At 49.0% G+C, this 15824-nt stretch overlaps 1 protein-coding gene across 3 annotated transcripts in view; it reads left to right on the top strand.

Annotated features, from left to right (window-relative positions):
* Window positions 1-15824, top strand: part of NSMF (NMDA receptor synaptonuclear signaling and neuronal migration factor) — a 45046-nt gene that overhangs the window by 15342 nt on the left and 13880 nt on the right. For all 3 annotated transcript variants that reach the window (XM_053996637.1, XM_053996636.1, XM_053996638.1), the window contains 3 exons: window positions 4325-4801; window positions 9154-9229; window positions 15588-15640. In XM_053996637.1, coding sequence (XP_053852612.1) covers window positions 4325-4801; window positions 9154-9229; window positions 15588-15640 — 606 coding nt within the window. The remainder of the gene's footprint in view (window positions 1-4324; window positions 4802-9153; window positions 9230-15587; window positions 15641-15824) is intronic.

Here is a 15824-nt window from a genome sequence, read left to right as displayed (position 1 = left end):
GGTCCAGAGAGTTCCAGCTGAGGAGGAACAGGGAAGAAAGAACTGTCTCTCTGAATTTTTTTTTTTTTGCTGAGATGATAGATGTTGTTTTAATAGGGTTTATCTGGATTCCCCTTTGCTGCTTTGCCTCTGATGCTGGAGCGGAGGCTTTAAATCTGAGGTGCTTTAATCATCAGTTTAGCTGCTAAATACAGGAATAAATTTGGAGCTCCTGTCTGTGCTTTGTAGCTATATTCTGCCTTGATTTATAAACTTCTCATCCCAGGGGGTCACAAGGCAGTCTGCAGCAGATAGGAGTTGGCTCCACAGTTGTGGATGGGCATCAGTCAGCTGGGGCTGATCCCGGTGTGTTCCTTGCTCTGGAGAAATGTGGTGGCAGTGAAAGGAAAATGTGCAAGCCCACAGTTCCCTAAGTCAGAGTGAGTGCTCAAGCTAGAGTTACTGAATGAGAAAGGATGTATTGTAAGTATCTAGTACTAACAAATGCCTAATTATCAGGAACTACATGTACTGAGAATGTGGGTTCTTTTTTTCCCAAGACACTGCCAGTTGCCCAGCACAGATTATCACTGCTGTCAGTTTTTGGTCATGCATGTGCCCTGTGTTGGGCAGTGTTGTGTGGAGGGTGAAGAAAAAAGTGTCAGACAGGAGCAAGTGAAGAAAAGACAAAAGATTGTATGTTCAAGTACATGATGAGGGGGGTGAGAAGTGGTTTGGCCCGCAGGACTGGATGTCAAGCCCTGCTGGACTTGGTCCAGGTGGGCAGGGAAGTGATGGAAATACCACCTGGATGTTTCTGGTGCCAATGGACACACTTTCTACAGATCAAGCACACTGGTCTTCTTTCTTTTGTCTTGCTGCTCAGTTCCTCATGCATATAGAGCAAGAATCAAGGTGAAAAGAACCTGAGGAACCTGATTTATCTGGTCCGAAGTAGCTTTGCAGCTGTGTGAGACACAGGTACTGCTGTGAAGGCAGCAGGTGGGGGAGCAGAGTCGTTCCCAGGGCAGCTCGTCGGCACAGGGGAGGGAGCTGTGCCAGGCTGCCCAGTCACGCTGGCTGGGGCTGCCGTGGCAGGTGGATGGAGCAGCTGGGAGTGGGAGAGGTGGCAAGAGCCATGTGAAAATGAAAAAAGGGAGCAGCAGCTCCAGGCGAGGGTGTTAACAGCAGCCTGCTGCAGCTGACTCCAGAAGGCAGCTCCCGTTGCTGAGTTCCTGTGAGTGTCCCTTGGTTCTCCTCTCCCAACATCACTGTGGCTCAGCTCTAATCCAGCATTGATTTCTGGATCAACCTGACTTCTTTCCTAGCAGAAGCAAACTATTCGCTCCAAATGCCATTGTGGCAGCAGGTGCAGTGCTTTGGCACCTGAATCCTGTTCACTGCAAGCACAGACAAGGGTCATAGGTCACATTTCAGGGCTGCTGGTGTGTGTGACCTCGTGTATGTGAACACACAGACTCCTGAAATGGTGTGGATTCTGTTCTACAGGCCAATAATTCATTATGATGGATGTTCAAAGCTCTTTTCCTTCCACACTATTTTTTTCTGTAGATAAATTGTTTATTAATGACTACTCTTGAATAAAGCTTCGTATTCCCTTTGCATATGAAGTTGCTTCTCAGTGTGTAATTACTGAAGGTGCTAAATTGAATGAAAATGAAGAATTATCCGATTGTTTTACAAAAAGAAAGCACATTGGTGTGCTGGCAGCCCTTTGTAGTGTAGATCACGAAAACTCCTATATAAGTACAAGTGAAAACACCTTGAGGAGGGGGCAAGTAAGGTAGGAAGAAAGATTTATCCTCACATTTTGCGTGCTAGATTAGGTAGGTAGTTTATGTCATATATATCTGGTCAATCCTGCCAGGATTCCAGTAAAAAATTTACTCTTACTTGAAACCAGTCATGGCCCCCTGAAATGTCTGTAAATTTTACAGAGCTGAATAGACCTCACTGCTTATAAAACAGAGATTGGAATTGGTCTCTTTGCTCTTGTGATCATCAGCATTTTCAGGCATATTATGCTTTGGGGACTTCGTTTTTCAATTTAGCCACAGATCCCAGGGCTCAGGAATTCCTGGATCTCTGAATTCCAGAGCTCTCAGTGTGTGAGTGAAGGTGACACTCCTGTGTGTTCCCTCTGAGGAGGCTGTGCATCTCCCATACAAATATCAGTTTCAGGAGGAACGGGGCAGCTGTCAGCCACGATTTTGTGGTGTCTTAAGAAATCTGTAGCGTCACTGTGCCCACACAGATTAGTAAATTTGACAAGTTGAGATGAGTACTTAGAGCTGGCCTTTGTTTTTAATTTTAAAAATGGTTTGTTTGGCACTATTAGCGAGCACAGATCTTGGCAGATCTCAGGGAGTCGTTTGGTGGTGTTTTCCCAAGACATGCCCACTCTAGAGCACAGTTAATCCTGGAGCTGGGGAGGATCTGAGCTGCTGGAGAGCAGATGCAGGGGACCTGCTGCCTCTTGAGGGGTGACATGTGGTTTGAGAGACTCTGGGGCCTGTGACCACTCTCTGCACTGTTCTCTGACACTGTACCCTGCAGGTGGGTACAGGCTTTGGGATGACAGCCTGTGGAGCACCTTCTTCCACTGGAATGGCCCTTATTGTCCATCAGGCTCCTCCTGGAGCAGGTGCAAATGTCCACACTGACCATGGGGCAAAGTAGAGCCCTGCCAGCCTTTCACATTACCTGGGCAGTATCTGAGGGGCACTACCCCTCACTACACCTGGACGTGGATTTTTGACTTCATGTGAAGCCTGGACAGAGCATCAGCTGCAGGTTCAAAAGGCACAGCTCTTTCTTCAGGACTCCTACAGTGTCTCCTCCTGGCCAGCTCCAGTATCTAGAGACTGTGAGGAGACAAATGAAAGGAAACCTGACTTGTGTCAGCCTGAACAGCCCTGACAGTCACTTCTTGAGCAGAGACTGATTTATTTCCTAGTGGTGCTGGAGGAAGTTGTATCTCAAGCAGAAAAACGAGACAAGGGTGACACCCTGTACTGGTACTAGCTCAGTTCTGGTTGCAGACAGAGCAGAGGGAGAGGCCCTGGGCAATGCGAGCATTTTCCAGGATGGATTTCAGATTCAAAAGCTGACTGTGTATGGCCTCAGCTTGGGAGGGCTTCTCTCAGAGGGGCCCAGGAGGACTTCATGGACAGCAGAATGTGGCAGCAGTGAAAGGTCCGTGTTACACACATACACCACCACTCTTGTCCAGAGGTCGTTCTCCTCTTCCTCCTTCACTTCATGGCCAGTTGCAAGGTAGCCAGACCTTCAAATTGTGGATGAGTTCTTTCAGGTCATCACTCGGTAGCTGAAGAAGTTATATTTCATAATTATGTGCTGAAATAAATGCTTGGGTTTGCTTTCTGCCTCTGTTTTAAGTGCTTCTGCCTGTGCTGGACACTAATGATTTCATTTTTTTGGTAGCAGTCACATAAATAAAGCATTCCCTGCTGAGCCTTTTTGCCAGTCCCTGAGCTGCTTCCCATCTGAAGGGAAGTGTAAGAGGTAATTAACAGCCACTTGAAAAAGGATTAGCAGGTGGGTGGGAGCTACTGTTGGGTTCATGCATGGAATTGCCATGGAAATGCTGAGATTTCCTGGCACTTCATCCAGTGTGTGGGCTCCAAAGATAGTTGCACTCATGGGCCTCTCTCCTTTGGATCTTCCTACCCTGCAAAAGGAGCGGCTGTGTTTTCTTACAGGACAGCTCCCACGGGCCGAGCCGTGGCCATCTGTGAGACCGGGGCGTGCCGGGAGCGGGGTGCTGTGCTGCAGCTGTCAGCTGAAGTCTTGCTACATTTCTTTCATGTCAAACCACCTGGCAGAAAATCAGGAGGAATAAAAAAACCAAACAAACCTTGTTGGTTTGCCCCTTTGCCAGTGTTCTGAAAGAACTTAATGCGTCAAACACTCAGAGTTTGGCACTTGGAGAAGGTGGTGCTGGTCCTTGTCCTGCAGACTGTGACCAGCTCTGTAGCCCTCGTGTGGCTGAACAGGGCTGCAGCTGAACCAGGGCTGTCTTGCATGGCAACATTTTCAGGCTGTGCAATGAGACCTGCATTTGCTGCTAGGGTTGTTGGGTGGCCACACATGCTTAAAATATTGGGCCTCTCTGTGAGAAATCTCTCTCATTTCAATGCCTGCTCTGGAGGTTTAGAAGGTGGCGGTGGGCACACGTTCATCTGAACGGTTCCTGCGGGTATCTCCTGTATCTGTCTCCCCTACACAGCAGTAGTAAAGAGCCTCCTGAATTTGCCAGTGTCTGTGGGGCTTTGCTTTAAGGAAAATGTGCCTTTTGTTCCAGATCACCTGCTAGCAGACTCCTACATCGGGCAGGAGGACTCCCCTGAGATGCAGCAGGTGGCCCAGAACAAGCGCAGGCTCTCGGTCATCTCGGACGGCAAATTCGAGAGGAGCTTCACCGAGGAGCAGGCGGAGAAGATGCCGAGCGAGGGCCCCAAGCCACGAGTCTACACCATCTCTGGTGAGAGGCCGATGCTGTCGGAGCACGAGAATGACAGCATGGAACTGGTGGTGATGAAGGGGGCTGCCCACGAGGAGTGTCACCACGGCCACCACGCGCACGGCGCCGGCGGCTCGCACGGCGTCCGGCACTGCAAGGCCTGGCCGGGCGGCCGCCAGGGCTCCAAGGAGTGCCCCAACTGCTCCAGGCTGGCTGCCCCTTCCCAGCAGTCCATTGAGCTGGAGCAGCACCCACCTGGCGAGGCTGGGTGGCACAGGAAAAGGCTGGAGAGGATGTACAGCGTCGATCGAGTGTCTGGTAAGTGAGTGCTGGGTTGTTGTTGTTCTCTTGAGGACGGGTGAATAAAGTGATCTATAGACTCTAAGGTCTCAGAAGGTAAAATGCAAAGTTTATTAGAAACTACACATTTTTTTAATAGACAGTTACAATAAAGGTGGACCTGATTGGTTTTTAATTAATACTCTTCACACTGTTGGTTAATTAGGAACAGCACCCTTCTTGTAAACATTTCACAATTAACAACACATTCAAAATGTCAGCTGCAGGAATGTTTTAATTTTTTCTCTGAGCTTTCTCAAAACTTCACAGAGGAATGTCTATCTGAAAGTTTATCTGACTCTGTCCCTCTGACCAGACTGTCAGCCACCACACGGGGTGACACGAAAGGTGACACCCATCTCATCCCAGCACAGGGGTTTTGGTCCTGGGCCCTTCTAGTACTGTGGGGCAGCATTCCTGGAAAGGGATTGTCAAAGGAGGAGTTTGCAATAAGCTGAGCTCAGTTGGAGGCCAACTCATCCTAGCTCCTGGTCATCAGTGCCTGCTCTGGGTGGTTTTCATGACTTCATGCAATTCAGTGAGCTCCTTTTCTGTGGAGGAAGAGCAAAAGAGGAAGGACTCTGTCAAAACCCTGCATCCATGCTCATCCCAGAGGCAGTTCAGAGCAGGATACTCTCTGTGTCTCTTGCTGGGCAGGGGAAATCTTTGTGAACTGCTCTGTGGAAGCCTCAAGTTATGGTGTTCTGTACTTTGGTGTGTTCCCAAATTCTTGTTTGCAGGGCTGGAAGCCACTCATGTAGTGCCACCTCATGGGCTTCCTACAAATACTAGCACTTTCTTCCCTCCTTTTTTCCCTGCTCATTGTTCTTAGGGAATAGGGCTTGTAATTATTCCATTCCATTAAAAAAAAAAAAAGAAAAAATATTGTCTTTAAAAACTGAACCATTAATCAAATACATGTCACAGTCTGTGTGCTTTGAATTATAAATGGATGTGCAGTCCATCTTTGCCTGTATGTGTCTGGCAAAGAGTCTGGCCTAATTTGTCTGATTTTTTCTGTAAACACACATCAAAGCATTTAGAGCAGAGAGTCTGGCCAGGAAAGGTCAGGGTTTTCTCCTTGAAAAGAAACTGTGTATAAGGATTGTGGAGATCAAACTGTCCAGCTTCCCTGGGTTCACAGTTTTCTGATAAATACCTGTTTACCAGAACTGTTTACTGTTTTGGTAAAATCACCAAAGGTTTGGGTCCTGGACCATATTTTCATGCCTAGATACCTGAAGTTATGTGGCTACATGAATATATGGCTTAAACTGAAGAATAGTAATGAAAAAATAGCTGATTATGAAATGTGTGGAAAAACTGCAGCCCCCTAAAATCCTGTGCATGATTTTTAAGCATTGTTCCTCTGTTCCCTGGGACTTTATGGGCTTCACATCAGACACTGCATGTGCCCCATATGAGCTCCTTTGAAAAAAATGAGCTTTATCCCAGCCCAAACCAGCACACCTGAACAAATCAGAATTGCACTGTGGAACTGAAGGAAGTTACTTGATACAGAAGTAAGGGAAAGCTCCACAACATTAATGGAGGGGTTTAACTCCTCATAGCTGGAGCTGTGTTTGCTGGAAAACATGTGCTGGCAATTCCTGCAAGAGATGCTGTTACTGGGCCTTGGACTTCAGTATCTCTTTTCAGCCAGGCAGCCATTTTCATTGGGTCCAGTCATCAATGTGGAGTGGAGATTGTCTTTCTGAAAATGTGTCAGAGTAGTTACTTAAATGGGAAGAAAGTGGCCAGTGCAGGACCTGTGGATGCCCCCATGGGCATTCCATGTTTCAGCAGCTCCCCTGGGTGCTCATCTCAAGCCTCTGGGTCCTGACATGTGTGGCTGCACAGGAAGGGCTGTGTCCCCAGTTCTAATTTCCATACCAGCACTGGCACCATGGAAGGAGAATTCCCTCAGCTTGGTCTTCTTTGCACTCTCTATCCAAGTGCTGCCACTCAGAGATAACCCCAGAACTGAACAGCACAAGTGCCACAGGCTGCAAGAATTCCCTGGCACGTCCTTCCTGCCTGGCTAGCAGGGGAAAGGGAGCAGAGCGGGGTGGAGGCAGAAGAGGCTGATTTCCCCAGGGTTCACCTGACAGTGCTGCTTCTGTTTGCATTTATGTGACAAGTTGCTGCTGCAAGCCAGCACTTACGGCAGCCAGGCCCCATTGGCATCGCTGAATATGGGTTTTGATGCTGAGTTTCTGATGGCTGACACCATTCCAGGGGAGCACAAGCTGCCATCGCCTGGGCTGCTCCCAGCATCTGATACAGACACATCCACTCACAGACAGAGGTGCTGGGATTTGGGTGCAGTGGGAAGTGGCTGGAGATGCTGGATGTGGTGGTGGTGTTCCCCTGGCTCCACTGTTCCTTCACAGTTGATGGTGAAATGAAAGGAGAACAAGCTGCTCTGCCTGGCCAGAAAGGATGTGCTGCCTGCTCCTGGCAGCAACAGCTATATCCATAATCTGAATTTTAAATCAGTGAGTGAGCTCTGGAGCTGAGCTGTACTGCCCAGTCCCCACCTGTGAGCTCCTCTGCTGATGTTCTACCCTCTGAAGGGTCCCAAATCCTTTATTCCTCATTGAGTGCTGTGTGGAGGGCAGAGATATTTTTCCTAAGTTAACTCCAGTCTGTGAAAAAAGGAGAGAAAGCTCCCAGCAGTGGTGCAGGCAAAGTCTCCTAAGGATATTAGCTGTTGTTCATAAGCTCTGCTTTGAACCAAAGTCTGTGGCTTAAAAGCTGTAAAACACATGAAGAGATTGTCAGTCCTTTGAGATAAGTAGTCCCTGAGATGCCTATACAGAATTGTTGGCTAAAAAGGAATTTGTACAACTTCTCCTTCGCCACTTCTGTGGGTTGAAGGCTTCAAACAAGTAACTCATTTACAGTCTGAGTTGTTCTGCTTTGCTTCTGTCTCTGTGTTTCGGAGGAGAGCAGACTTTGGGACTGCATCAGAAATCTTTAGCATACTGGAATGCAGTTTCATTTAACATATATATTTCCTTGGAGTGCCTTTAAACAAGACTTGACGTAAACTGTGAGCTGAGAAGGAGTGTCTGCTACAGCTTTCTATAGATTTCTTGGAAGCTGCACTTCAAAGGAAGGCTCCCCAGCTGCAGTTAGCATTTTTTGCATCTGTAATTGCAACCACTTTCTGTACTTTCAGGGATAATCTGTAGGATATGATGATCTGTACAAAACATTTAGTAAGATAGCTGGTCTGTAGTAATTATGCCTGCAGTGGGTATGTGGAGTTTGACTGGGCTTGGGCCAGTGAAAGTGAATTAAAAAATACCTTGACAATGCCAGACTATTAAATATTATCAGATCTGAAGATTTGAATGACTGAGGCAAGGCACAATCAGCAACATGGGGCAAGGCATTAAGCAAGGGAGTCACAAATTGGGTGTGAAGCAAGATGAAAAATCAGGTAGCCTCCAGCCCCAAGAATCCAGTCCACTGAGATCTCACAAGTGTTGTGGCAGTGGATTTCAGTATCCCTCTGATTCCCTGCCTGCCTGACTCCAGCTGAGGGTTCTCAGCAGGAGCTGCTGCTTGGGCAGGTTGTTCCTCCTGGTCATCACACACATAATTGGTGACTTATTTTGCTTTTTGTCTTAGTGGTCATTCAGTGAAGGTGATGCAGTGTTCTGATGCCCTGGAAATAGGGAAAAAAATCCCACAATTGGTTTGGGTAGGGCAGTTTACGAAGAGAGGTGACTAAATCAGCTCAGTTACCTGCAGGTTGTGGAGCTGATGGGTGGTTTGACTTCTAAACCAGGGGAACTCCTGCAGGCCATGTCACCAGGAGCAGGTGTGAGAGGGGTTTATTGAAACTTCAGTGGCAGAAAAAAGAGGATATTTCAGGCTTACTGTTCTGAGTGGAAGGTAAATGCTTTTCATCTTCTGCTGGGCTGTATCAGAAAGAACTGGAGGAATGGGACAGTTTAGATCAATGATACAAAGGGAAAGACAGAGACAGGAAAATGTTTTTAATGAAAAATGTTTCTTTCCCCTGTTTTTTTTTTGTTCCCTAGTTCAAATGTCAATTCTGTAATTCCTGGATTATTCTAATCTCCAGTGCTTAAGATAGAGCTTTTATTCTTCACTTAGTAGCCTGATAGACAGGCTTAGCACAAATTTCCAGAACACTCGGAGGCAGTGTGCAATTATATGAGGAGGATGAGACTTGAACTGTTCAGTCAGGGCAGGGTGCTGAAGAAAAGTCCTGAGAGAAAGAGCTTGGGGAGGAAATGTGGCTGTCTGAAGGATGTCTGTGCCTGCTGGGTGCTCAGGCTCTCTCTCTCTTGCAGATGATGTCCCCATACGAACCTGGTTCCCAAAAGAGAACCTCTTCAGTTTTCACACTGCTACTACAACTATGCAAGCGTAAGTGAAACCACTGCTGTGGCTTTTGTTCTGCATCTCAGGGTCTGGACAAGGTCAAAGCCCAGAGTGTGGAGCAGGAGTTATGTGTTTGGCATCACTGTTCAGGGATGAGAAAGAGAGAGAGAAACTTGTCTCTTGTTAATTTTCTTTCCCACTTACCAGTTCTTCCCTACTGCTCTCATTTGTTTGGTTTTACCTTCTTTAACTCCTTGGGCTACCCTGCTCTTCTCTGCTTCCCTGATTTTGTCTGTGACACTGTGGCCTGGCTGCCTCTGCAGAGCAAGGATCCTGTGGATCACCAGCTGAGACCCTCCACCAGCTGCTTCTGCTGCACACACTTCCCAAGGGAAGGGTGGTCCAGATTTGCCCTGCATCCCTCACTCCAGAGAGGTGCCTTCCTCTGGCATAAGGAAGCCCTGCAGCTCTGCACTGGTCTGCACGTGTGAAAAAGTGTCAGTAAAATCCCTGCAAAGCAAGAAGGGGTGTGAGTTGGGAGGAGCCTTTCCCTCCACACTCCATGCTGGCTCATGGGTGCTGTGTTTGGGAGGAGACAGCACTCAGAGGGCTCAGGAGAGTGAGGGAAGCCTTTTCTCCAGGTTGTACCCAGCTTGCCAGGGTGTGCTGCCTTCCTGGTTTTGAGTATTTCCTACCTGACTGGAAAACCAAGGCAAGCAGAGAGGGAAACGAGGTGCTGTTCTGCCTCCCAAGGCCCTTCCCCAGCCTTGTCACCTTTTTCCTGTGTGTTTCTTCCAATGTCTGGGACACCCTCAGCTCTCTGGCTCTGTTTTTTTCTTGTCTAATCTGGTGTCCTTTTTGTACTCTTGTTTCTCTGACATTTCCTCTTTCCCTTCTGCTTTTCCCTCCCCAAATCCTGAAAAGAGGCTGGTTATTTCTCTTGGGATAACCCTAACTGGACCAGACCTGGAAGGATTCATGCTGGGAGGGCTGGATCTGGAGTTGAGGAGTGGAGTAGCTGCATCCCCCAAAAAAAAAAAAATTAAAAAATATTGGCTGATAACAGTTAATGATATTTCACAGTTCTGATCTGACTCACAAACCGTGAGCAAAATCAGCACATTTGGACACAGCCTTTGCTGTCTGAATTTGTATTTTCTGGGCAGATTTGTTGCAGGATGATGGCCCATGGCTGGGCTTACAAGGCTTGAAGGCCATCGTGGGGTTAGTTTGGGGAATGGTGCCCCAAGGGAATCCTTGAGTAGCACAAGTCCCTTGGTAGCTGTGGCTCCTTGGTTAACATTTCTGGAGCTTCTGTGCTGCCTCTAGAAGTGACTCAGAAACTCCTCCAGAAAATCAGGGCACCTCCCCAAAGTGGCTCTCCAGGTACCCCTGGCCTCTGCTCCAGTGTTTTCAACCCACTGTGCTCGCTCCCTTCATGGAGCAGGCAGCATGAGCCAGCTTCAGCAGCGTTTGTCATGGTGGGAGCAGCTCTTTCTGCTCCAGGAGCTTGTGGTTCTGCAGCCTGACAGGCCACACTCAGCTCTTGTACCTCTGCACATTCTCTGGGTCTGTTTGCCTCCAAGCCACATGTCAGCCCTGCCCCAGGGAGGATGAAGCTCAGTCAAGGAGGAGTCTCACCACTGGGAAATGTTTAATTTAAAAAGCAATTTCCTTCCACCTAACAAGAAATATTCCTTCTGGAGTGAGAATTCTTTCAGAACACTGGCTGGGGCTGAGCACTAATAAATTCCTCTTTTCTCTCTTTCTCCCTGCATCTCCTGGAATCTCTAGCATCTCGTAAGTATAATCTTAATTTTTTTTATTTCCTTGTCTGTTGGTGTCCTGGCTAAACTCTCTTCTCCTGTCCATCATATCCACTCGTGCTTTCCCTGTGCTAGGGACTGTCTGTCAGCTGGCAGGAGGTTAGGTGGCTACACCTGATAGGCCTACATGGATCCCACCAAACCATCCTCATCCTCCGAGTGCAGCCCTTAGTCACTGGCACACTTTGTCCCTCTCGATGCTGGTGTGCAGAGAGGGTGTGACTGCAGCTCCCAGGTCCTTTCTGCAGAGCAGGGATGGTGGTTGCTCCTTTGGGCCACGTTCTGATGTTTGAGGAGCAGCCCAGGGATGGTAGGTGCTCCTCTGGGCCACGTTCTGGTGTTTGAGGAGCAGCCCAGGGATGGTGGGTGCTCTTCTGGGCCACGTTCTGATGTTTGAGGAGCAGCCCTGGGGAGTGAGGAGCTGTGGTCTGAGTGCCCTGACCCGCACGCGGTGCTGCCCGGCCCCGCTGGGCAGCTCAGCCTCTGTTGTCTGCCCAGAGCTTCCCTCTGTGTGTCCCTTGTCCTCTCCACTTCCAAGCTGTGGACTTGGTTAATGGCTTGAAATGGTTTCCCAGGGCGTTCAGGGGCTACGCAGAGAGGAAGAGACGGAAACGAGAGAATGATTCCGCAGCTCTTATCCAGAGGTAGGGCCCCTCCCCTGCAGCTGTGACCTGGTGTTGCATGGGCCCTCGGGGGTCACTGCCGAACCCTGGTGGCGTTGACCGTGGCTGTCCCTGTCTCTGTGCTGTCCTGGGGACACTGGCAGTGGCTCTGCTGGAGCTCTGGAGGTGAATGATGCTCAGGATAGCTGATCTCACATCTTCTTAAAGAACACTGTCAAGTTGCTTTTAGCCTTCCGCATGATCTGTGCCTCAGGCAGAAAAATACATACTTAAAAAATTAAAGATGCAATTTCCCCATTCCAACTTGGAATTTCATATCATCACAGAATGGCTTGGATTGGAAGAAACCTAAATTATGATCTTGTTCCAACTCCCCTGCCACAGGCAGGAATTTGTTTGAGGTTAGATGAATACTGTATGTGCCATTGCTGCATCTGCAAATGCACCTCAAAAATCTGAGACCTAGGCAAAATTGACATCTCTAGTGACCAGAAGTCTATTTTTAAGTCTTTTTTTTTTTTGCAATAATAGAAGGGAAACAAAATGGATAGGGAGTGATTCCTTGTCCAGGTATTACAGAAGGGCCGGGTTTCCTTCTGCAAGCTTCCTATAGCATATCACTTACTCACAGTAGGAATCAGAGCTGGTTTGGTCTTTTAAATATGCCAAGAGTTGTGGCAGCCTACTAAAAAGAATAGCACAGTATCTGTGTAATTGGTTTAAAACTGCCATGATCACTTCAGCACTGTTCAAAACCAAGTGGGAGAAAAACATCAGGTTTTCTTAACTGAGAAATTGCCGGGCATATATATATTTTTTTAGCAACTTCAGAGTGGTGAGGTGTTTTTTTCATCAATAACAAAGAGAAATAAAAATCCAAAGTAAAGACACTCTAAACAAATAGACAGTGTATCTTTAAAAAGAGAGATTTCTCAGAATTTGTTAGGCAGAGGCAAGTCTTGGTTAGAGAATGGCTTGTGAGTACAGGAGCAGTTGTGAACCTTGGCGGGGCTGTGTAGTCAGGAGAGAGGATGGAGTCACCCGAGCCATGTCCCTTCTCCTGCTGTGCACACTGCAGGGCTGGCAGGGCAGGGAGCCTGGCTGTGTCTGTCGTGTCCCAGAGAGGAGGTGGGACAGCAGTGGAGGGGCTCTGGCTGCAGGGATTGCTGGCAGAGCTCAGCTCTGTCCTGCAGGGAGCGAGGAGAACCTCGCTGCGGGTTTGGGTGTTTGTTGTGCAGCCCTTGGTGGGTGTTTCAGGGTTCAGCTGTTCTCACACAGCCCCTTCAGTGCTGAGTCCTGGTGCCCAGGGAGGCTGGATTGTGTGGTGTGGCCACAGGGATGCTGCTGCCTGTGGAGTGAGGGATGCCCAGAACTTTGCCACTGCAGGAGCAGCCAGAGAAGGGAGGGTGAGAGGTGCTGGCAGGAGTTTGGATAGTGAAAAGTCTTCTGGGCAGTGTGGTGACCCACTGCAGGCAGAGCTGCAGGGTGTGGAGTGGGATTGCAGTGTCTTGGAGCCCCTCTGGCTGGGATGGATACCCTGGGGGTGCCATGGGGTCATGCAGACTGTGACACACACTGGAGGACAGCTGTTCACAGAAGGGAGTGATAAGAAGATTTCATCACTGAAACTTGAGGGATTCTGGTTGTGTGTCATGATGGGTGAAGGGATCTTGTAAGGGATCAAGTGCCACAGGGTTCCTGGGTGCAGTTGCAGGAGCCAGGCAGGAAAGGTGGGCAGGTTTGGGGAGCCCCACTGCTCACAGAGCTGGTTGCAGCCTTCCCAGGGCCAGTCCTGTCATGCTGACATGCAGGCACAGAGGAGCCTGAGGAGCCAGGCAGCTGCAAGAAGCCCTCAGAAGGATCTAGTTGTTCACAGCATGGCCACATTAGGAGGCAGTCCCAGACTTTCACTTCTTTTCCAAAGTGCAGTATTTTCTAGAAGAAAATAGATGGAGCAAAAGGCCTTTGTCCCATTTTGTGAGTATTTAGTGCAGTGGTTAACCTTGAACAGCTGGATTCTCCTTGGAGCTGCTCTCAGCAGAGTTTAGGAGATGGTATTTAGGTCTCTTATGGGAGAGCCCAAGCTGTCCAGACACCTGGGAGCAACCTTCTTCTATGGCAAAGGCTGCTTTACCCCTCTTCCCCCAGGGCCTGAAGAAACTCCTCTGTGAAGAGGACTTCTGAGCATTTAAAAGAAAAGTGGGTTTTACTCCAAAATGCCAGAAGCCCAAAGGATGTGACAGTGGCCTTGGGCAATTAGCATTGGTGGTCAGTGTGTGATATGATCTCAGGCTCACAACAGACCATAAAGATTTCCATATAACATATGTCTGAGACTTCTTTTGTGTAAAGAACAGCCCTGGTTCCCTTGAAATGTTGTATTTATTTGGATTTTAATCGAATGCACTGTAAGACAAACCCAGTTATCAGTGATGGTGCACCCAGAAGGCTTTGTACAAAGAGCCAGGCCAGGGATGTGCCTAACGGGGCACTTGTCTGATCCACAGCAGTGAATCTTCATGTACCCAAGTAGAGACAAAATAAATCTTTGGGGAACATTAACAGCCCAAGTGTAGACAGAAGTTTGGCACGGAATAATGCTGCTCCCAGCTGCTGGTTTTGCTTCTTGCTGAATTTGGAGCCTGATGACAACAAGGGCTCCCAGGCCAAAGAGGGGAAATGCAGGTGGTGATGTGGGGGCAGTGCTCTCCCATGAGGACTGTGTTTGTGTGGATCTCCTGAACAGGAGCAGATGTATCCAAATTTCTCTGAACAACTTCTTGTCAGTGCTGGAAGTGTCTTTTGGTCCAGTCAGTTTGCTAAAGCATCTGCATGGTTGTACCATGTCCTTATTCATCCCACTAACTTGTGTGTGAGCCAGACAACTTGTGACTTACCCCTTTCACCAGCTGTGGTGTCTGTTGCCTGGTGTTTGCCCTGTGTGTTGGGGGCCGTAAGGAATCCAGGAAGGCTCCCCCACTCTAGGGTGCCCAGTGCATGGGCTCTCTGTCATCCTGGGGCTGCACTGTGGGGTGAAGCCACAGTCACTAAATAGGGTTCATGGAGAGGTGACACTGCTCTTGATGCTGCTTCTCCCTGTCTCTTCTGGTGTCCTGTTTGTTCCTGTCCTGTTCCTGCCTCGTGAGTGATGAGAAACTAAGAGAAACTGGTCCCTTGCACGCAGAGGGGCTGAACAGAGTCCCTTTCCCATGGCCTCTGAGGAGTGGCCAGCACATTCTGTTTCACACAGACCTGACTCAGGGGTGTAGCTGCTCCCCAGGGCTTTCCCCTGGAGCTGTGTGCTCTGCAGCCCCTCTGGACCTGCCTGTGAGGCCAGGGCAGGGCAGCACACAGGGAGAGCAGGCCCGTGGGGACAGGCAGCATCACTGACCTGCTGGGCGAGGAGGAAGAACCTGCTTTGGTCCTCACCAGCCCTGCCTGGAGAGCAGCACTTGGGCTCTTGGGCTGCATGGTTACCAACAGCACAGGAAGGGTTTTAGGAGCTGCTGTGTTTGGGAATGAGCACAGCCACGAGTGTGCAGAGCCTGGGCACCCACATTCTGCTGAAGAGCGGGGAGCAATTACTGCTCTTTACCAGGAAAAGAGGGAACACTGCCAGCACGGGCAGCATGGGTGTCCTCAGCAAATACAGCACAGGTGAGGCTTAACCAGAGAAAAGGGAAAGCAGCCATAAGCAGGGGGCTGCCCTGTGGGACCCCACTTGCCCAATACCACCAGCCCAGAGAGCTCAGAACAGCCCCACTCAATGAACATCACCATCGCAGCACTAAATCACTGCAGGCTGGGGACCTGGTCTCCAGCTTTGGAATGCCTGGAAGGAAATATGCCATCATCCCCATTTTATTTTCTTCCTCCCTGTTTTCACAGTCCTGCTGGGCCCAGGTGTTGCTTCTTGTCACCTTTCTCAAAGGTTGTGTTTGGCCTTTCTTTTAGGAATTTTCGGAAGCACCTCCGCATGGTGGGGAGCCGAAGGGTTAAAGCACAAAGTAAGTGAGCACCTGGAAGTGTGGCTGTGAGGAGCTGGGCTTGGTGGGGTTTGTGGAAATTCTGTCACATGCAAATGTGGGTTGAAAGGATCTGGCTTTGGGCTGGAGAGAGGAATTGACCTGTTGGTGCCATTTTACCCTACAAACAAGAAGGCCAGGTGGTTGCAAGTGTCCAGGACATGTG

This window comes from Vidua macroura, chromosome 21 (genome assembly GCF_024509145.1).
Source record: "Vidua macroura isolate BioBank_ID:100142 chromosome 21, ASM2450914v1, whole genome shotgun sequence".
In the NCBI taxonomy this organism is placed as follows: Eukaryota; Metazoa; Chordata; class Aves; order Passeriformes; family Viduidae; genus Vidua; species Vidua macroura.
The sequence above is the reverse complement of the archived record's forward strand: the minus strand, read 5'-3'. Positions and strand labels throughout refer to the sequence as shown.